Genomic DNA, 22,238 nt, shown 5'->3' on the forward strand with positions numbered 1-22,238 from the left:
GTGTGGGAGTTCCCCCTGGCAAGGAAAGATGGAGGGGCACATGGAAATTATTGCTCTTCTGCTTAAAGGGCTAGATAAAAAAAGTTCACTAAGATCAAATTAAGCTTTTTTCATCACTTGAGTGTCCTATACTGGACACTGGTCATCTTTCATCTAAGATTTCAAAGCACTATTTCTATTTATAATCCCTTCCCTTTATCACTTTCTTAGGATGGTGTGAAAAGGTAGGGCTGATTCTTCCCCCAGATAAAGATGGGAGGAGCTGAGCCCTAAGAAAACTGAGCACTAAGAAGGCCAAGTGACTTGCCAAGGGGTACCTGGGAAGATGGTGAATCTGGTTCTGAATGTACTACTGGTTATTCAACCAAAAGAATTAGCTGAATGCCCACTCTGTGCAGGTGCTCATCTAGGCACTGGAGAGAAAGCAGTGAAGAAGACACGTGAAAAATCTCTGCCTTCATAGAACAAACACGGCAGTGGGTAGAGAGTAAAAAAAAGTAAAATCTTCTGATTTCCAGTTAAGCTCTCAATCAGCACTGTCCTCAACATCCTCTTGAAAGGTTAAGGGGTTCAACTTAAGGGTCAGCTGGGCTTCTTGCTGCTATAGCCCTTCCCACTGCTTCCAGACTTGGAGAAGAAGGTGAACTGGAGAGAAAAGTCTGTGGTACTGCCTATCCCTATGCCAGTATGATTGAAGAGAGTTTGACACTCTGCCTCAGGTTCTCTCCAGACCTCCTTGTTCCCCAGGATTCTCTGATGACATCTAAAAAGAAAGGGAATATGATGTTTAAAAAACAATAGCAACAACAACAAAACAAAACCCTGCTTGCGTAACCCTTTGTAAGTCAGAGTAGCTCTAAAAATTTATAGTAGAAGGAGGAGGCAGAGGGCAGACTGGGAGAGGGAGGGGTTTAACCACCTCCATCCCCGTGGAACCTGCCAAGGACAGGATTGATCACAATTAGCGGGAACTTTGGCCACGTGTGATTTTTGGAAAATTAATTGATAAAAGAGTCAAGTCCTTATCTGATGGTCCTTGTGCTCCCTCGTTCACCTTCTAGAAGCAAGGATGTCATCCATTTATTAGAGAGGGGCTGGGCCCCCGGTGTTCGGGTGCTGTGTTCAAGAAGAGCCCCTTCACATTTAAATAGCCAATGTGTGGCAGTCCTCCTGCAAGCCACACAGCAGCCCCTTTCTGACGCTGAGAACGGGGCTCAGGATAAGACTTTTCACCTTCATCCTCCCTATTCTCACCTGTACATACTCCTGACCCTCTCTCCCTAGTGAGCACGTGTAAGAGGTAACAACACATGCCTTCCTGAGGGGAGAAATGCTGGTTAGAGACCCTCTGGTGTCACTCATATGCAGACTAACTTTGCTCCCCTACTCACCTTGTGGCCCTAGGCTCTATCTGAATCAGTAGCTGTCGTATTCCTGCCACCCCAGAGGAACTTTAACACTCATAGGCTTCAAACTCACTATCTTCCCTCCTCAGAGGTCCTTCTGTCCCCTTAATGTAAAAAGGTTCCACCCTGTATCGCCTACTGACAGAGCATTTTACTCATCCTTTCCCCCCAAAAGCTTTTTGGAGCAGTGGGGGGCTCAGCTCCTGATCTATTGACACCTGCGGCATCCTGAGGAATTTCTATACAGCATCAGGCTGAGTATTCTGAGGGGCTGCAGAGGATTGGGCATCTTCTACCAGGCTGTCCTCCTGGTTTGTAAATGTGTGTGTTAGGAGTAGGGGAGGGTGCAAGGTATGGGGGAGGGTGGCAGACTGGCAGGCCACCCTCCAGATCACTCTGGTCTGGACTCCTTTTCTGACCTATTCTCACCTCTTAGAAGTAAGGTCAGACTAAAAGATTCTATAGCAGGTCCCTCAAATAGACAGGGAGTGCATTAGAACAATTAGAGGTCATAACCTTTTATTTCCAAGTTTCTGAAGTTGCAGGATTTGTGTTACGTGGTTTGGAAGAGGTGAGGTATGAAGACTGGGGTATATCTGAAATTATTGGAGTCTACAGGCTGCTGGGGCCTCCCAGGGAGGAAGGGGCCTCAGCTCAGGCCTCAGCTATAAGTTCAGCTCAGACATCAACTGTCACCTAAACCCTGTGCTAGAATGAGTACCTCTTGCCCTTGCAGATGCTCGATCTCCATGCTGCTCTAATTGTTTCTTTTTGTCTATCTTTGAATCTTTATTCCAGAGATCCTGTTGTCATCGGTATCCAGGGAACCCTCCTCTTCCTCCTCCTCCTGCCACCTCTCTACCACTGCAGTCGCTGGTTGTTGCTAAGATTGCCTCCATGGTAACATGCACATCCTGTTTACACCTCCATCTGTGCAAGTTGGTCTAAGCTAGGAACCTACCTACCCTGGACAACCACTTCCATCACCACCTGGGGACACCAATCATCGTGACACGTGGTCCAGTTCCACTCAGTTCCCCCATCCTCTTCCTCCTCCTACTGCCAAGCTTCATACCCAGAAAAGGATCTGAACTACGGGTTGCTACTCTGAAGCTTATTGCACAAGATATAGTCGATCTATTTCCCGTCTGGGCTCCCAGTGAAGCAAAAAGTAAGAAGAAGTGAGGCAGAGAGGCAAGAGACCCTGATCAGTGGAAGGGAAATTTCACATTTTCTCTGGTTGAGGGGCTTGGTAACAGCAGGCAAAATGACAAACCCAACAGAACACGCCTTGCCAGCCAACTCGATAATTGAGAGCCATGAAGGGGAATTTGGCTGCACGGTAATGGACCTGAGGAAGCTCATGGAGCTGCGTTCAGCTGATGCAATAAACCAGATCAATGTCCACTATGGAGGAGTAATGAATCTCTGCAGTAGACTGAAAACCAACCCGGTGGAAGGTAAAGGCCGTACCAGGGGTGGGGAATCGGAGGAAGGTGGCTAGTGTTAAAATATATTATTTTCCCAACTTCTAGAGAAGGAACATTTCTGGAGACCTTGCTGGTATATCTGTGTCTGGTGGGTAAAGTATAGTATCTGAAGCGCTGGAAGGAGGTGCGACTATGGAGAGAAATGTCATTTCTTTCCCAGAGATGATGTTGAGTGACTGTGGTATTCTCTGAAGATCATTCTTTCCTCCTTTTTCTGTATCAATGTACAGAAGGCAGAAGATCTCTATTTTATAAGTGTTTATGTTAGAGATGCTTTTATCAGTAATCAAGTCCCTTATTCTGTATCAGTCTTTGATTGCAAAGGTTGAAGATAAAATTCTTCCCTACACTGATCTTACAGTGTAATATGAAGAAAAGTGGGTGAGTCTATCTACCTAATGTAGCACTTCTCTATGGTACACAGTTACAAACGGGATGGTAAGTCATAACGTAGAGAGTTGTACCCACCATATCTTTGGATTACTCACTCTGTTTTCTTTCAGGGAATTATTGATGACTTTTTCAACCCTGTCCTATGCACTTTTAGTATAATTGTTCATAATCTATTCTTAAAAGAAAATGAGGGCTTCCCTGGTGGCGCAGTGGTTGAGAGTCCGCCTGCCGATGCGTGGGACACGGATTCATGCCCTGGTCCAGGAGGGTCCCACATGCTGTGGAGCGGCTGGGCCCGTGAGCCATGGCCGCTGAGCCTGCGCGTCCGGAGCCTGTGCTCCGCAACGGGAGAGGCCACAGCAGTGAGAGGCCCGTGTACCGCAAAAAAAAAAAAAAAGAAAAAAAAAGGAAAAGGAAAAATCCAGCTTCATGCTTACCTGGCTCAGTCCAGTTGCCCAGTGAGCCACGATAATTTTGCCTCATTGAAATGGAGAGAGTACCAGAGGAATCTTATTTTCTCCTTTGCCTGGTTTCAGCATCTGTTACAGGTCCTTGCTTGGTCCTATCAGTCAGGCAGGCCATGGTTGAGTAGCTTGAGATAGAGCAAAGATCTTGTCCTTTAGATGCCTTCAGCCTCTTGAGGTATACCATTTCTGACCCTTCCTTGGAGGCCACATCATACTTCTTGCCAATTCTAAGAAGTTTTGACCCCTAGCCAATGTTATAAGTTACTGACTTGGAGTCCAGACTCTCTAGGATTAAAAAAAGGAAGAGATTTTTATCTAGATATCTGTACATTGCCCATGTCTTATTTTATTTTATTTTATATTTTGCAATCAAAGAGAGCTGCCCTACACGTTCTCTGTACTTCTAGAATTCAGTTTCTTATCTCATAGGCTCTAAGTTCAAATATTACCTCTGGGCTTCCCTGGTGGCGCAGTGGTTGAGAGTCCACCTGCCGATGCAGGGGACACGGGTTCATGCCCTGGTCTGGGAAGATCCCACATGCCGCGGAGCGGCTGGGCCTGTGAGCCATGGCCGCTGAGCCTGCGCGTCCGGAGCCTGTGCTCCGCAACAGGAGAGGCCACAACAGTGAGAGGCCCGCGTACCACAAAAAAAAAAATTACTTCTACCATTTACTAGCTGAATAGCATTGAACAGTTTGCTCAGCCTCCCTAAATAAACATCATTTTCTTCTTTGAAAATGATGTTAGTACCTAGGCTGCAGAGTTATTGGAATTAAATAATGTAATGTTGTATACAATGCCTACACTTATAATGGGTGTTCAATAAATTAGTCGTCTCACATTAAAATGGAGTCCAGGTGTCTGAAGATATTTGCCAGAATATGAGCGCCTATGGAGTGCAATGTGTTTTTACATCTGGAGAGGCTGCTGCAGTCTACTTGCAACCACTGTCCATTTTCTCCATTCACCTGTTGATGTCAAAAAGCCTGGTTAAGATGGCAGTGTTTAGTTGCTTTCATGTGGCTTAGCAAAGGCCTTCTGTTTAGTATCTAATGACTGCCCTTTGGATAATGCCTACTTCTTGTCAGCTAGATTTCTTTATTCTGCCACTTTCACAGTAGCATTGACCTTAAAGAGAGGGTATTCTTATTATGTTTAACTGAGATACTGCAATACTTTTGAAACATTCATCAGAATTTAAGCAGGATCTTTCTTTTTCCCTTCCTCTTCTGTTCTTATCCCTTGGGTCAGTTGTTTCTCTCACAAAGTGAAACTCAGAAGTCCAAATAAGCTGGAACCTAAGAAACTCCTAAGAGCCGGGTCCAGACTTTCCTCCCGATTTTCCAAACCCTTTCTCATAGCTGTTATTCTTAACTTCCTGATTCCCAGAGAGCTTCCATTCCCAAAGGCCAGCATATATATTGTACTTTAATCTCAACATCAGATATCAAATGCTTAGATTCTTTCCCAGTCCTGGTTTCAGACCTGTAGTTGAAAGTCACCCTTCTGATGTCAGGTGCCTCTGTCGCTACAAACCCTGGCCATGCCTATATCCCAGTACCCCTACCTTTGTCACAGTTGTCCACTGCCATTCTCCTCCTTCCTTAGATCACAAATATGTATCCTGATTTATTTCATTACGACTTACCCATAGGGCCGGTCCTGGAGCTGGGGAGGCAGGGTGTCAGAAAATAACTTTTCCGTGAGTAATTTCTAGCCCCCAGTGCCAACAGTGACCCCCTCATATGTGAGAAGAGTAAAGGGATGGGAAAAGGAGACACAGAAGAGCTATGACACAGGAGTCTCTCCCCAGACGGGGGTGGTGCTGAGCGGTTTGGTTGGACAGGCTGAGAAAAGAGCATCAATATCCAGGTGCCATAAAAAAACAGCCTGTTCACAGAAGACTGCTCTGAGGTGCCTGACAGCCTAGCATAGCTGTGCGAGGCCCCTGCAGGCTAATAATAAGAATAAAGAAATTTTCCCGGTGTTAGAATTCTGCTGATTGGAAACCAAGGTGAAGTAAGATAGGGGAGATTGGTTCCTAGAATATGACTCTTCCCCTTTATTTTCTGTTGGATTGATAGTATCTTTAGTATAGATTGGTAGATTGTTTTATTTTTTTTAACTTTTTTTTTTTTTTTTGCGGTATGTGGGCCTCTCACTGCTGTGGCCTCTCCCGTTGTGGAGCACAGGCTCCGGACGCGCAGCCTCCACGGCATGTGGGATCTTCCTGGACTGGGGCACAAGCCCGTGTCCCCTGCATCGGCAGGCGGACTCTCAACCACTGCGCCACCAGGGAAGCCCGGTAGATTATTTTAAACCATAGCTACTAAAGGGTCTTATGGAACTTGGAGTTTATAACATTTCAAACACTAACATGTTTTTTTTATTCTGTCTCACTCGCTCGCTCGCTCTTGCTCATAACAGACCAAAAGGTTTAAATGACTTGCCTAAAGTCTTACCACAGGGGAGAACTCGATGGAATAATTCATGTTTTCTGAATCACAGTCCATTAATGTTCTGCTGCCCCTTTGGCTAGAGCAGCAGCATGGAGAATCTCAGAATCACAGATAATTTTACAGTTTGTTTTGTATTCCAATGCCTGATAAAATGTCTAACCATGACCCAATGCTAATGTGAGTTTAATGTTGGCTTGCGTTCCTTGAGTACAATGGCTAGTTGGAACAAGAGGAGATGCCCCAGTGGCCAAGAGTTGGTTACATTCGAGATGACGTGGAGGTGCTCAGCCTCCATGGCATTCAGCAACGACCAGACACAAGGCTGAGTGTGAGCAAAAAAGGGAAGGAAAGTTGGGGAAACAAAAAGCGGTGGGGGAGACGTGAAAGACGACACATGCTTTCTTCTAGGCCACTACAGAGTTCAGCCTTCATGGCCATGTTAAAGAAAGGCAAAGAGGCAGAGGTGAGGCTCTAGTTCCTGGATAAGCGGTGGCTGTGTTGCCTGAGGTTTACCAGTAGGGAAAACCTGAGCATTTTGCGCCAATGGAATCTGTTTAGTTTGCTTGCTTCTTTCCTCATTCCAATTTCTTTATCCCCCCTCTTTCTATTGCCTCTTCTTTCCCCATTACATCCCAACCCCAGCCAATCTCTCCAATCCCCAGAGAGCTGAGCATTTTGGGTGCTACCCCCTAGAAGATAGCCTTTTATCTTCTGATCAGTTTTCCATGCCATCTCCTGGCTTCCAAGAGCAAGAGAAACCTTTGTGAATCTGGAATGAGAATTACCTGTGGCTTAAGGGGAAGAAAGAAGAGGTATTTTTCCTTAGTCTCAGTCTCCCTTTGTGTGCAGGAAGCAGAGAGGATCCTAGTTGAGAGATTCTTTGGTCTAGATAGAAAGTTGTATGAATTCTTCTTCTCCATAGAACTTTTCCACATTGGTCCTCAGCTGTGTTACCCTTTTTAGGAGGAAGAATGATGTTTTCTGAGGAGGAGCTAGGCCAACGGTTAGGGGGGAGGTCTGGGCCCAGATGAGAAAGGGCAGAGAAGGGGAGCCTTGACTAAACAATGAGTCATTACCTGTGGACTTCTTTCATAAAGCTAAAGACTATTTATGTTGAATTTGGATCTAGAAGAATGTTGGTGGGAATTTCTGTCTCATGTTCCCTCCGTACCCTGCTATTCCTTTCCGCCTCTACAGAGTTGAGGGTGTGACAGTGGGATACAGAGGGTTTCTAATTTCTTTTCAACCACATTAAACAAATATTTAATGTCCGGCAGGTGCTGGGGACACAATGGTGAACACGACAGGCACAGTTCTTGCTTCCATAAAGCTTACAGGCAATAAGAGGATACACAAAAATTAAGGCAATTTCAGAAATATTGTCATAGTGCTATGATGGTATTATGGGAGCACACAGTACAGGGACCTAAGCTGAGGGGATTGTAGGGAAGGAAAAGGGGGCCTAGGAGTCAGAGGTAGGACTCCTCCATCGTGTGATTGCCTAGGGAAGCTCTGGCCTGGCCATGCTCTGTGGTAATTGCTACCACTTAGTAAATGTTCCTGGCATAAGATGCAAGCATCTTTGCCTTGCCTAATAACTGAGCACCTACTAGGTTTTGGGAGCTGAGATTCTTTGGGGAGTAAAGAGCAGGAGGGGGAAAGAATCTGTTTTAAGACAGCGCAAACTTTGATTTTGGTTCATTAACTGCAGGATTTAGGTTAATATCTCCTGCCACCTTAAGTTCTCTGGGGTTTAGCTGTGTTCCTGTTGCCATGCCTTTTGAGGTCAGTGGCATGTTCTACCAAGAACTATCCATTTTCCCATAAGCTGGGACATACTGGGATTGGGCTCTTCCTCAGTGTAGGAGATTGAAATTTCCAGTAGCATTGTCAATCTGAAAGAAAATTGCACACGTAGCCCCAATAAATGTTCACCTACAGTACTTCTAACACTAATATTATTTACATAGTAGGATCTACAAGAAATAGAAATGGATGAAGTAATACAAAAAGTTCCAGTACCTTTCCCACGCTCTAACGGATGAATGCATGCCCCCCATTTAGAGACCACTGCTTTAGAGAATGTTGATGTTGCAGGGGATGTAAAGAAATGGGCAAGTGGATATGGAATGGAACGGATATGAGAAGAAGATGGGCAACTGGCTTCTCTGAGATTTTCCTCCCTATCTGTAGGGCTTATAGTCTGATTTAGAAAATAGACTTTTAGGAGTCCATCAATTTCAACTTAGAAGCATGGCCAAGCTACCTCTCTTTCCTCATGCCCTCTGCCCCATAGCCATCACCTGGAAGATGCCAAATAAATTATTCTAAAAACAATTCATGTGGGCATGACTGCTGAGAATAACAATCTGTGGTCCTCTCTGCCTATCACACTTTGGGCAGACATATTAAGTTTAAGGTATGACAGAGACTCATGCCAAAAGAATATCTTAGAGGGAGGAGAAGGGTTAGAGATGGGCAAACCAGCTCAAACAGCCAGAGAGCAGCTACACTGTGATGTGAGTAGCTGTGAAATATTTAGTACTTGGCAGAGGGGTGGGAAAGGTTTTCACAAAACCTGGGGGAAGCAGCATCAACAGTGGGATGGTAGATGATTTGAGAAAGACAGGAGAGAAAAAGTGCCCTCCCTTAGTCCCTCCTCCCCCTGCAGGGAATTCCATGTTGCATCCTGGGAGTTCCCTGTCTGGTTTGAGTTATATGCCTAGGGCTGAATTAGGCCAACCATGCGTGACAGCTATGGGCCTGCTCTTTCCCAGGCCAACCCCAGGCTCTGTGAATTCTTTTCTATCCAGCTCCTCCTTGCCCGAAGCAAAAAGTGTTGTTTTGCTTTAAACCTTCTTGTCAGTGCCTTGCACTGGACCATCAGCTAGGGGAAGGAAGAAAGATAGCATCCCCTCCTTGGCTGGGGCAGATGTTGCATCCACCCTTGGAAGTGGAGCTTTCGCTCTCTGTATTTAGCTCTGAGGTGTGAGTACTGGGGGGTGTGACACCGCAGGGGAGTGTGTGCGTGCAGCGTGGGAGAGGGCGGCCGAGCAGAGGGTGAGGAGGGCGCTCTGGGGAGCTGTCTCTTCTCTGTGCCAGAGTTGGAGTGTTCACAAAAGGCATACAGCAGAGGGCCAGATAGGGGGAGACATTCCCTGAGGAAGCTGTCCACCTAGGGCAGGGCTTTAGGATTGCGAGTGAGAAAGGGGCATTCTTCTCTAAGTCCATCATCCTCTTGTTGTGACCTTAGGGAGACTGCCTTCTCTCTGGGGGCTGGAAGGCCAGCAGGTACGGAGCACATCTCCAAGCTGTGGGTGTGTTAAGCTAGAGATGCAGAAGCCGGGAAACTGCTCTGAATCCTCGGAGGAGTGGCAATGGGTTAGCAGCAGTAGCTGGCTGAAGCCTGTCAGTCCTTATGTTGATTTTAGGCTACTCTTCCCTCTTGCCCCCTAATCCAGGGTTTTTAAGGTAGGACTTGAAAGGTATTCTGATGTCTGTTCTTATATAAAATAGGATTGCCTTCAAATCAACCCAGAGAAACCTCTCCCTTATACTATCTTTGTAGAAGATTCTGCTGTCCCATTGGCAAGGTATCATAACTCAGACAGCTGGGAAGTCCCTCATGATGTCTAACCTAGCCCCACCCTTTCTGGGCCTGGGCTGGCTCTGATAAGGGGTGCCTCTGCCAACAGTCCTCGGCCTCCTAGGGAAGCTGGCCCTGGCCCTTCCCTGCTGGAGCCAGGCCACTGAGGGCTGGGCCTCTGCTTCTCCGCCCAAGCCCTGGGTCCCCGCACAGGCTCATAGCAGACACAGATTTTCCACTGCTGTTTATTCCGTCTCCCGCCAGCCTGGGCAGGGCTGTGTAATTCCCCAGCGTGGGGTGGGGGCAATGACTTCACAGACTGACATTCTTGTCACCTCTCCTAGCTCATGTGTTAAGTCTGGTTCTTCGGGCCAGATGTATTCCCAATTTGGGTAGGATTTTCTCTCTTATGTTCTTGGGGACAAGGTTTCTTCTCATTTTCTTGATGTATTTTTAGGGGAAACCCTTTTCCAGTGTTTCCAGCATTTTCTCCCTGCCAAGTCTTCCTTCCCCTCTTCGGGAAGCGGTATATTTTAGAAGCAACTGTGGAGATAAGGGACTAAAACCCCCTCCTGGGCTGGACAAGTATTTATGTGAAATCACAGCTGCTGAGATCAAGGCCTGAGAGCCTCTTGGGGGCAGGAAGAATGGGAATGGAAAGCCCAAAATTGGGGATTGGCCGAGCTCCCAGTCCCACATGGCTTTCCTGTGCCATGCCACATGTCAGAGAGGATTCCCAAGGCTACTACGCTGACAGCCCCAAACTGCCCCTCCCTGCCACAGGGCATGCTGGGAACTTGGGCAGCCACTTGACTTCTTAAGGTAGCTATTGTAAGAGCGTAGGGTGACTTAAGGTGGAGCAGAGAGATGAGAGAAAATGGCAAAAGGGAAGTAAGTGTGTGACTTTGAGGGCATCTAAGTGAGAGCAAGGCCTGACCATTTTTGTTTTCCATAACCTGTCTTGTTTCATTTGCTTGGGTCCAAAAAAGGCCAGTAATGAACCTCTTATTGAATACAAAATTCATAGATTAGACTCTGACAGACCTGGTGTCACCATCCCTGAGGACGGGAAAAGATGGGACTAATTCACCCCGGTTGTAAAATAAAGAGTGGGAACGGGACTGATTTGCCTAGAGGTGTAGAGAAAAGCAGCATGTGGGCCTGCCCTGAGGTAAATAAAGGAGGGTGGGGGACCAACCATCCCTGTTTGCCTGGGGCTGAGGGGCCGTCCCAGGAGTCAGGAGCTCCAGTGCTAAAACCTGGAAAGCCCTAGACAAACCAGGACAAGTTAGTCACGCCAGAATGAAGCTTCAGCTGAGTGCGACTGCCTCCACACCCCAGCCCCACTGTGTGTAGGTTGGCATCCAGCTGCTTCCTGTAGAGCGGCATAGACTGCGGCGCACTTACTTGAGTAGTTAGAAAACCTCTCCAGGCCATAGTTTGCTTATATGTGAGGTGGGGTTAATAGCAGCTACTGCATAGGGCTTTGCAGTGTTTCGGTGAGAAGACACAAATGTGCCTGGTGAAGCATCTGGCACAATTGTAATCGCTTCAGTGTTCACAGTCTTATTTATTACTCATTCATGCAGTTCATTCAATAAATCTGTGTGCATACTGTGTGTCCAGCACTGTTCTAGACCTAAGGAACAAAGACAAAAATCCTGCCCTTGTGGAGGGGCATAGACAAACGTAGGATAAGTATATAATCTGTTCTGAGAGAAGACCTGTAGAGGGAAACGGTTAAGCAGGATAAGGGGATCAAATGTGCTAGGGGCAGAAAAGTCTGTGTTAAATACGGGGGTCAGGGTGGGCCTCACGAGGAAGGTGGCGTTTGTGCAAAGACCTGAAGGAGGTGAAAGGATGAGCCCTACCTAGTGAAGAGGAATCTGAGAAAGGAAACGTGTGCAGGGGCCCTGAAAAAGAAACGTGTCTAGTGCATGCAGAGAATGGCAGGAAGGCTAGCTTGATGGCATCTCAGTGAACAAGGGGAAAATGGTAGGAGTTAAGGGGTGGGGGGCTGGGGGCTCATAAAGGGGGCTTGGCTTATAGGCCATTGTAATGTCTTCTGTATCCAGTTTCATTCCAAGTAAAAGGCACCAGAGGATTCTGGGTAGATGAGTGTCATGGGTTGGGCTGTAAGAGATCATTCTGGAAAGAGAAGAGACTGAGAACAGAAAGGCAAGGGTGGAAGCAGCAGGCCAGTTAGACAGTCGCAGTGGTCCAGGCGAGAGATGACCGTGACTCAGACCAGGATGGCAGCTGTGGAACATGAGAAGTGAGGGAACCTTGGATATATTTTGAAGATAGAGCTGACAGATTCCCTGACTAAACGGATATAGTGGATAAGAGGGAGAGAGAGAGAGAGGAGTCAAGGGTGATTATGAGGCATTAATATGAGAGCAGGGAGAGGCAGGGCTACCTCAGATGGGGTGCTTTTAGCGAGACTGTTCTTGTGGTGTTGACGCCATTTTGGCCTTCATTAGACTTATTGGGATGTCCCTTGATGATAACCTCTAATATCTGATGTCTTGATTTGCCCTCACCCTTGTTAAGGAGGGAATAACATATCCTCCCTTTAATTGTGAATCCTGCTTTCTTGAGAAACATCCTAGGTAGATTAACAAATTAGCAGAACTCCTATTTCCCTCCAGCAAGCCTGGCCGTCCAGCACAGCAGTTCCAAGTTGGCACAGACTTGCTATCTCAGGTCCCTGAGAGGAAGAACCAGCAAGGCCCTGTCCCCTGGCAACTCTGCCTCTGCCTGCCTGGGGGTCAAGATGCCCTGCCCAGAAACACTCCTTTCCCAGGCCCTGGATTTTCCTTCCTGCTGAGAACTGACTTCTCAGAGTGGTAGAGGCAGGGATTCTCTGGCAGGCAGCCCAGCTTGCTTCTAGCGCTTTGGTCAAACCCGCTCCCCTGCAGAGCTCTGCTGTGCCTCTCAGCTTTCCAGCCAGGGTGGTGCTTTTGGGCCCAAGGAGGCAGGAGGCCCTGGATAAGAGCATCAGGCGCCACTTGCCCTGTTTCCCTCTCCTGAGCACTGGCAAGAGGAAGTGGTCTGCAGTCCTCACTCCACAATCGTGGGTGCCAGTTCACACCCTCACTTTACCTCCAGGCGGGGTCCCCAGGTAGATTTCAAGTACCTCTCCTGATGGTTTTTGTTTTTAGGGTGGAGAAATGGACCCCGCAAACAATACTCCCTTGAGTACCTATTTTTCCATTTTCAAAATCTTGCTCTGTCTTCCTTAGTTCTAACCCAAATCTCTCTCCTTGCCATTTAAAGTGACACTCTTGCATCCTATTCAGTGGAGATGGAGAATAGATGTCTGCCCTCCTGCTAAGCCCCCATTCCCCACCAGTGGAGTAGCCCTTCATGTTGACTAAAGTGTGAAGAAGTCCTCTGGCATCAGTATCCCCATTTCCTCCTTGCAGCTTCCGGTCATCTGCTTTTCTTGCACCTCTGTGTGAAGCTGGGTTAAGTGTCCCCATCCTTTGATTCTAACCCTCCTCAGCTGCTGATCTTTTTTCAAGACAAAGGTTGCCTCACCCTGACTGTGGGGATCCCACAGTATAGCCAACAATGTCCAGTGCCAAAACCAGGGCTAATGTGCTAATCAAGTTGTGTAAACAACTTGATAAATGTCACCTGGCATTAATTAAAGTTAGAAGCTGTCTCCTCTTCCCTTAAACTATAACACCCCTAGGGCCCAGGAGAAGGGCCTAAATATGAGGAAGACACTGGGAATAATTCTGCCTCACTCTTCTTCTCTCTGGCAACATGCCTGGACTGTGTGTGCACACTCACACAGGTACGTAAGCACATGTGTGTTAGTGGGGGGCATGCTGATAATCAAGGACTGAGTACTACCTCAGTGGCTTCACCTTCATTGTTCTCTTTTTATTCAACTTGAATAATAGTGCGTCTCCTAGTACTTTGTCTAAGTAGTACTTCTCTTAGCACCTAGTACATCTCTAAGTACATAGTACTTAGCAGAACAATAGTGCTTCTTAGTGATGTGTGTGTGTCTATGCATGTATGCCTCTGTGTGTGACAGAAAAGGATGACTGTGTGCAAAAAGGGGATGCCCAAAGTTGGAGTCTCGAAGCCTCTACTCTGTTGATCTCCTGAAACCACTGAAACTTGGACGGGACAACTGGTTGGGCTCTGTCTCCTAGCCTCCTAGCATGACCTTGGGCAGATAGCTTATTCTTTCTTGCTTTTGTGTATGAGCCACTGGGTGGAAGCCAACTCTGTTTTTAGTTTTTATTTTTTTTTTAATTTTATTTTATTTTTTAATTTTTGACTGTGTTGGGTCTTCATTGCTGCACACGGGCTTTCTCTAGTTGCGACAAGCAGGGGCTACTCTTCGTTGAAGTGCATGGGCTTCTCATTGCGGTGGCTTCTCTTGTTGCAGAGCATGGGCAGTAGGCGCGCGGGCTTCAGTAGTTGTGGTGCGTGGGCTCAGTAGTTGCAGTGTGCAGGCTGTAGGGTGCACGAGCTTCTGTAGTTGTGGCACGTGGGCTCAGTATTTGTGGCTCACGGGCTCTAGAGCACAGGCTCAGTAGTTGTGGCGCACAGGCTTAATTGCTCCACGGCATGTGGGATCTTCCCGGATCAGGGATCGAATGCATGTCCCCGGCATTGGCAGGCAGATTCTTAACCACTGTGCCACCAGGGAAGTCCCAGCTCTGTTTTTAAGTCATGAACAGCATTTACATGTTAATGTGAGAGGAAAGTTCTGTGTGAGTCTCAGGAAACATTTTAATGTGTGTGCTCTTAGAGCTGGAGCCTGGAGCAAACCCCATGAGGAAGAGATGAAGTTTTAGGTCTAGGTTAGCTTACCCTGGAGACCAAGAGGAGTGAGTGGCCCCTGTGACCAACTTGTCTTGGTTTGCCCCCATTTTTAGACTGAAAGTTTCACACCCCCTGAGTCTGAGCAAAAAGTCTGTCAGCCACAGAGACCAGTCACCCTAACTGGATCTCATACTTGGGCAGATCGGGAAGCAAGGTATCTTTTTTAAAGGGATCTTTTAACTGCCTTCTTCTGTCATTCATCTCTACCCCTTTTTTCTCGCTCATTTGCTCCACTCTTATGTCTTTTTCAGGCCTATCTGGAAACCCTGCAGATCTGGAGAAACGTAAACAACTATTTGGACAAAACTTGATTCCCCCCAAAAAGCCCAAGACCTTTTTAGAATTAGTGTGGGAAGCCCTTCAGGATGTCACACTCATCATCCTGGAGATCGCGGCCATCATCTCCCTGGTCCTGTCCTTCTATCGCCCCCCTGGGGAAGAAAATGAACGTGAGTATCTTGAACAGACCAGCATGACTCTGATCTGGGTTCTTTCCAGCGCCACCAAAAAGCACTTAGTATTCATGTTGACAGATTATAGCTTTAAAATGCCCCCCCCCCCCCGCATTATCCAGAGCGGGTTCTCCAAAGGAAACTAACAAGTAGCTAGTAAGCTATTCTTCCAACCTATCCTGATTCCAGGGTCTTTTCCCCCTTTTCCCATCAAATCCTTATTCAGAATGTCTTAAATTCTCTATGCTCACTCAACCAACAAAGCCCTGCATCTCAGAGTTCCCCCAGTTGTGTGAGCATCATAGGAAGTCGTAGTGGGAACTACCATGTTGGCGGTCATAAGTTCTTTATATGTGACTTGCCTGTAATTTGTATTGATATGTTTCATGCTAGTCATTTGCTTCTTTTAGGTAAACATAAATAGTTATATTGGTGGTGAGATGACGCCCAATCCTGCTGTCCTCCAGTATCCTCAGAGGAGAGCTATTCTACCCAAGAGAATAGCTGTTATTCTCTTTCCCTGTCTTTCTATTCTGGGGGGTTGCAGAAGCACCACCCCCATTTTTAATGTCAACAAAAGCCCCTAGGTGACCCTTCTTTTCTCTACTTTCCCTGGGCTAGAGTGCGGTCTAGCCGTAACTAGCCCAGAAGATGAAGGGGAGGCAGAAGCCGGCTGGATTGAGGGGGCAGCCATCTTATTCTCAGTGATCATCGTGGTACTAGTGACTGCCTTCAATGATTGGAGCAAAGAGAAGCAATTCCGGGGGCTGCAGAACCGCATTGAAAAGGAACAGAAATTCTCCGTTATCCGAAATGGTCACATCATTCAGCTCCCTGTGGCTGAGATCGTGGTGGGGGACATTGCCCAAATCAAATACGGTAAGAGCTCTGTGTTTCTTGTACCTGTGCCACCCTCCCTATTTCAAGGCTAGGTCCTTTGGCATAAGGGGGCTGCTTGGAATTGCTGAGGACCCAAAAAGATAAGACCCCAAATTGTGTTAGCTTCTAGGTTAGAGTTTAAGGAGGTTATGGAAGAGAAATTCACAGAAAGCAGTAACTGAAACTCCCAAAGACTGTTAGACTGTACCCTGTGTGGCTTAGATTAAAAGTATATAATATTCAGGCCATGGGAATGTGTTTGGGGATCAGTAACTATTTGAATTTATAATACCCGGAATGGAGTCTTATCCCAGGTTGTCAGAGCTGAAGTTGTCTTTCAAATGCTCTCCAGATTCTCCCTGGGCCTTTGCCGTATAGGCAGGGCCCATGGGAGCAGCCCTGAGATGGGGTTGGATGGTCCTTACCTACCCTCTTTCCCTGTTGCCCCTTCACCTCTGTGTACTAGGTGACCTGCTGCCTGCAGATGGAATCCTGATCCAGGGCAATGATCTCAAGATTGACGAGAGCTCTCTGACTGGGGAATCGGACCATGTCAAAAAGTCCCTGGAAAGAGACCCCATGTTGCTCTCAGGTATGGCCTCTGGCTACACCAGCTCCCATTCTACCTCCCCCCAGACAGTCAGCCACAGAGACCATATCCAGACCTTGCTCTCCTTTCTGGCCCTGCCCCAAGGTTCAGCTGAGGCAGTAGCATATTAGTGGGTTGAATACAAGGATATCAAGCAACCTATAAGAGGTTGCCTATGAAGCAGGTGCTATAAGGGCTCTGCTGGCTGGGGGTAGGTGGTGGGAAAGGAGCCTTACCCTAAAGCAGTTAGGCACATTGTTTTCCTTACCCCCCAGTTTGCTTGCTCTTGATCTTTTCCTATTATCTGCTGAGTATATCACTATCCACGGGAGAGGAAGAAAGAGGGATTGCTTTTTTCCAGGTCTACGTTTCACACCAAAGAATGGCCAGGTATAAAAAAAACAAAAAACACTTCTCTTGTCTTCTTTCTCATTTAGGGACCCATGTCATGGAAGGTTCTGGCCGAATGGTAGTGACTGCTGTGGGTATCAACTCTCAGACTGGAATCATCTTTACCCTCTTGGGGGCCAGTGAGGGGGAAGAGGAAGAGAAGAAGAAGAAAGGTAAAGGGCTTTCGGGACGAGAGTCTTTTCCCTCCCACCCCCGTGGACAAACTAGGAAAGGGAGCAGGTCTGGATGCAGTACCTGGTTGGAAGAATCTGCAGGATGATGAGTGCAGATATCCAAACTCCTTGTTGAGCTAAGGGTATCATCCCTGGCTCCCCACAGTGCTCTAATGGAAACCAGATCCTGGCTCTAGGCTCCCCAGTCAGGTTGCATTGATTCCTGTGTCTATTGGTGGATTGTAAAGGGATGAGGTAGAAAGCCTGCCCCAAATGAGCTGGCGAGGTGCTCAACTCCCCTCTGTGTAGTCCTCCGACCCTTGCCCCTTTTTTCCTCAGATATGGGGGGCTATATGAATCATCAAGGCTAAGGGAAAACTGTCCAGGAGAAGAAACTGGATTCCTGCTGAAACTATAGGCTGTCAGTGGAAGAGAGACACGGCCAGGAGAGTTAGCCCTGTCTTTGCCATTCACTTGTTCCTGAAAGAAGGAAAAACAGAAGGCAAAAAAAGATAGCAAACCATATCTACACCTTTCCCTTAAGAATTCCTTCTTCCCTTGGAGGAGAGAAGGATTTCTACCAGTTGGCTGGAGGACCTTCTTGGGCTGTTTAGGGAAGGGGAGTTAATGAGAAGGAGACAAAACACATTCACTCAGGAGCTAGACTATCCGTTTCTGCAGCTGCCTGCAAGTGAATAAGGAGGACGCTTGCTTGGCGCTGGTAAACTGACATGGAGGCACCTTGCAGGGCCTTTGCCACCAGGCAGAAACAGTTCAAACCTTTCACTTCCTAACCCCCACCCCATTTCTCCAAGTGGTGTGACTCAGGCTGGGAGCACCCTCCCAACAGCAGCTGTGCTCCAGGAGAAAGCAGCTCAGAAGTGGGTGTGCACTCACCTGCATGAGTGGCCTGGTCCATACCCCAAGGATTCATGAGAGCCCTTAATGAAGATGGAGGTAAACAGATGTGAGCTTCCTTTACATTCCCTTTCCTGCAACTCAGCCCCTTTGCTGTTGCCCTTTTGGGCTCTGAGCAGGACCGAAGCATTGGATATCTGATCTCTTAATAGTCACTTTGGGTCTCCACCCCATTTTTTTCTTTCTTGTTCAAACAGGTAAAAAACAAGGAGTCCCTGAAAATCGCAACAAAGGTAACCTTTCCACCCACTCATTTACCATCTCTACCTGCCCACACTCAAACCAGGCCTTCCCAGGCCATCTGCCTCCTCCCTTTTCCTCTCCATAAATTTGTTATCTGCTGCTGTGGCCCAGATGCCTTATCCTGAGGAAGGTGCAGAGATTTGGGGGTGGTCTCAAGCTCTCAAACCCAATCTAAGATGGGACGACAGCATCCTCTGCTGTTGGCTCAAGGAACTTTATGTCAATCTTGGAGAGCCTGTGAGATTGATCTGCTCTTCCCAGGGTGCTGAACTCTTTGCTTCACTGCCCTAGGCCAGATTTAAACAACAACGGTCATCGGTTTCTGGGTTGGAAGACTTCAGGGTCCTTATGGTGGAAGGAGTTGGGGTGGGCAGTCCCTGCACCCTCCTCTGTTGGCTTCCTCGTCGGTGTCCTCTTCTGATCTGGATTCCTTCTCAGCTAGTCTTCTCAGGGGTGGAGAGAGCCCTTTCTCCGTGACCTCACTCCCCACCTCTTTCTTTGTTCTCTCCACAGTCTGTTTTCTTCCTCCTAATCTGATGTGTGTTGCTTTTTTGGTGGCTGTGTTTACATCCTGTCTCTGTCTTGTTTGTGAGTCTGACAGCAGAGACAGTATCTCAGGAAGGGCATCTAACCAAAGGAGTCGAGCTCTGCAGGGGTGAAATTGGAGGGGTGCCAGGAACCAGCAAGAACTGCTCTCTTGAGACAGCTTCTAGAGATTTTTTCCTTTTGTAACCCACATCATAGTAGTTTTTAGAAATAAAGGCATCATGTCGGAGAACCAGGGCTCCACAAAAATAATTCTTTAATTTTAGATTTCTTTAACTCTTCTTTTTAAAGCAAAGTGGATTTATATGTCTGTCTTTACCCTGGCTTTCTCTCATTCCAGGGAGTCCCTCACACCAGCTTCTTCCCTTTTCCCCTAGGTCCCACTCTGTACCTCCCTACCTTCATCAGACAGGGGAGAAAAGAGATTTCCTTCCCCTATCGTTCAACTAATACGAGAGGGAACTGGAAAATACCCTGTGTCTGGGGTCCGTGTTTCTTCCTTGACAGTCGATATAGATATAGATATAGATATAGATATAGATATAGATATAGATATAGATATAGTGAGAGAGAGATGAAGCTTTCAAAGAGCTGACTAGGACCCTTATGCTCTAGGAATATCTACCAGCCTTCCCCTTCAGCCCCTTTCTGCAGTAAAGATTCACTATATTAAGCACTGAATTCCGGGAAGGATGGTTGTTGATAATAGCACTTAGTGGCATGACTAATCCTCTTGCTGGAATAAACCTGGCTTGGGACTCTGAGGTAGTGCCAGGAAGCTGCCACTGAAGTGGAAATCCATACCCTAAAAGCACCATATTTCACCTCCAGTTGTTAAGATATCGTTCCAAAAGCCCTAATAGAGGGTCAGAGTCAAGTTCCCTGTATGGCATGGGGTGAGGGTGGTCAGATCTGATGTCAGGGGTCCAAGGTATATTCCAGGAATAAGACAGAAGGATTTGTTAGTTTCCACTTGCCTGCTACTCAGTGCTACTACCTTGCCTGCTTACCTGTCCTATTTGTGTGTACACCCTAGCAAAGACTCAGGATGGAGTGGCCTTGGAAATCCAGCCACTCAACAGCCAGGAGGGGATCGACAATGAGGAAAAGGAGAAAAAGGCAGCCAAGCTGCCCAAAAAGGAGAAGTCGGTGCTGCAGGGCAAGCTGACGCGCTTGGCTGTACAGATTGGGAAAGCTGGTGAGTAGGGTGGAGCCTTCTTGGTTTGTTTATCAGTGCTATTCTGGATCCTCGCTACTTTGCTTGCCTTCTTTCTACACCAGCCAGGTCTGGCAGAAAGAAGCTGAAAATTCCAAGTGGCTAGTGCAGTCCAGGTAGCTGTGTCTCTCTCTGCGACTGTTTAGCTTTTGCAGAGAGAGATGTTTTCCTGTGTGTTAGGGTTAAAGGCGCAAACAAATGGGAGATTTACATTAGCAAGAAGGAAGACTTCAATAGCTACTCACCTGCTTGTGTGTTGGCTTGTAAATTCCTTAACGGTAGAGAAGGCTGTTGTTTGCTGAGGGCAATTCCCTAGCATAGGAATGGCCAGGCATAGAGCAATCAGTTCAGAATAAGGACTGGAGGGAAAAGGAAGACAGTGATTAAAGAGGCGCTTTGCAGAGCAGATGTCAGTAAAGGCACTCCTGTGCATCGTGAGAGGAAGCAGCTTCTCCATCGCTCGCCTCTGCACTCTCCTCTCTCCTGCCTTCTTTCAGTGGTGGGGTGGGGCGGGGGATTTAGAGGAAGCAACAAAGGAAGATCGCTCCTTCAGCGCACATATCCCTTAAACTAGTCTTTTTCCACTGTTTATTTGCTGACCTCACCTGTCTGTTTACTACAGTACGTTTCTGTGTGGGGCCTGAGATTCTGCGTTTCTAACCATCCCCCAGGCGATGGCAGTGCTTGCTGCTCTGCTAAGCACACATTGAATAGCGAGAATCTATGCTGTCCACTACTGCAGCCACTAGCCATGTGTGGCTGTTTCCGTTTAAATTAATGAAAATTAATGAAATTAATGAGAATTAGATATAGTTAAACATTCAGCTCCTCAGTCACATTAACCTATTTCAGTTGGTCAATAACCACATGTGGCTACTGGCTGCCATATTGGACAGTGCAAATAGAGAACGTTTTAAGCACCACAGAGAGTTTTATAGAGTGTCAGTCTGGCCTATTCATCCAGTTCTAGTACCTAGCTAATTTTGACCACCATGAAGTCTCTTGCATATAAACAATACACAGATGAGGGACTTCCCTGGTGGCGCACTGGTTAAGAATCCGCCTGCCAATGCAGGGGACACGGGTTCAAGCCCTGGTCCGGGAAGATCCCACATGCCGCAGAGCAACTAAGCCCGTGCGCCACAACTACTGAGCCTGCGCTCTAGAGCCCTTGTGCCACAACTACTGAAGTCCGCGCACCTAGAGCCCTGTGCTCCACAGCAAGGGAAGCCACCGCAATGAGAAGCCCGCACACCGCAACAAAGAGTAGCCCCTGCTCGCCGCAACTAGAGAAAGCCTGCGCGCAGCAACTAAGACCCAATGCGGCCAAAAATTAATTAATTTTTAAAAAGAAAAACACAGTACACAGATGAGATAAATTGCAAGTGTGGAATCAAATTGCTGAGCCTGGCACACGGGTTTGAAGCATTAAACAGATCCTACTGTTGTGCTCCTAATCCCTAGCTTATTCTTTAGGGAGGACAAGCCACCTGAGGGCTAGCCACTGGTCTCCTCTGTTTATTCATTTCACACATCATCTAGACCAAGGACCAGGGGGAAGCAAGTGAGGTGCCTGGCACCACCCTGAGAGTGAACGCCTTCTTAAATTTTGCAGCCTAGGTGCCTTGCTTGCCTCACCTCTTAGGGCTGACCCTGATGAAGCAAAGTACAAAAGAATATGCTTTCAATGATACAATCACCTGTAGCCTTGTTCTGATCCCTCTGAATCACTGGACCCTCAGGCAAAGCAAAGACACAAATCAAACTATGATTTGAAGTGGAACTTTTCCCAGATATTGTGCCACAGGTAGATACAGATGCCCTCAGAGCAGCCAGGCAGCACCCAAGGCAGTTGGAACCCCTAGACCAGTTGTTTTCTGATCTTGAGCAGATTCTTCCATTGTAGGATATGTAGGATGACCAACTATCCCAGTTTGCTTGACACTTTCTCAGTTTTAGCACAGAAAGTCCCACAGCCCAGGAAACTGCTCAGTCGCAGGCAAACCAGGATGGTCGGTCCGCCTCCAGTGTGCTATACCAAGACCTCTCTGTGCCTTAGAGAGACACAGAAAAGGGGATGATAATAGTAACATCTCACAGGATCGTTGTGAGGATTAAATGAGTTAATACCTGTGACGTGCTTGCCTGACTCATAGTAAGCACTATATTAATAGTTGTTA

The 22,238-nt window shown here is 47.2% G+C and overlaps 1 protein-coding gene across 4 annotated transcripts in view; it reads left to right on the forward strand.

Annotated features, from left to right (window-relative positions):
• The window catches only part of ATP2B4 (ATPase plasma membrane Ca2+ transporting 4), a 92,717-nt gene that overhangs the window by 40,648 nt on the left and 29,831 nt on the right, over positions 1 to 22,238 (forward strand). For 2 of the 4 annotated variants that reach the window (XM_082653484.1, XM_082653486.1), the window contains exons 2-8: positions 2,205 to 2,866; positions 14,904 to 15,101; positions 15,726 to 15,983; positions 16,450 to 16,575; positions 17,010 to 17,135; positions 18,251 to 18,286; positions 19,879 to 20,040. In XM_082653484.1, coding sequence (XP_082509610.1) covers positions 2,674 to 2,866; positions 14,904 to 15,101; positions 15,726 to 15,983; positions 16,450 to 16,575; positions 17,010 to 17,135; positions 18,251 to 18,286; positions 19,879 to 20,040 — 1,099 coding nt within the window. In that variant the 5' untranslated portion in view covers positions 2,205 to 2,673. The remainder of the gene's footprint in view (positions 1 to 2,204; positions 2,867 to 14,903; positions 15,102 to 15,725; positions 15,984 to 16,449; positions 16,576 to 17,009; positions 17,136 to 18,250; positions 18,287 to 19,878; positions 20,041 to 22,238) is intronic. The other 2 variants (XM_082653485.1, XM_082653487.1) reach the window with 1 other exon arrangement.

This window comes from Grampus griseus, assembly GCF_964374135.1.
Source record: "Grampus griseus genome assembly, chromosome: 1".
Taxonomy (NCBI): domain Eukaryota; kingdom Metazoa; phylum Chordata; class Mammalia; order Artiodactyla; family Delphinidae; genus Grampus; species Grampus griseus.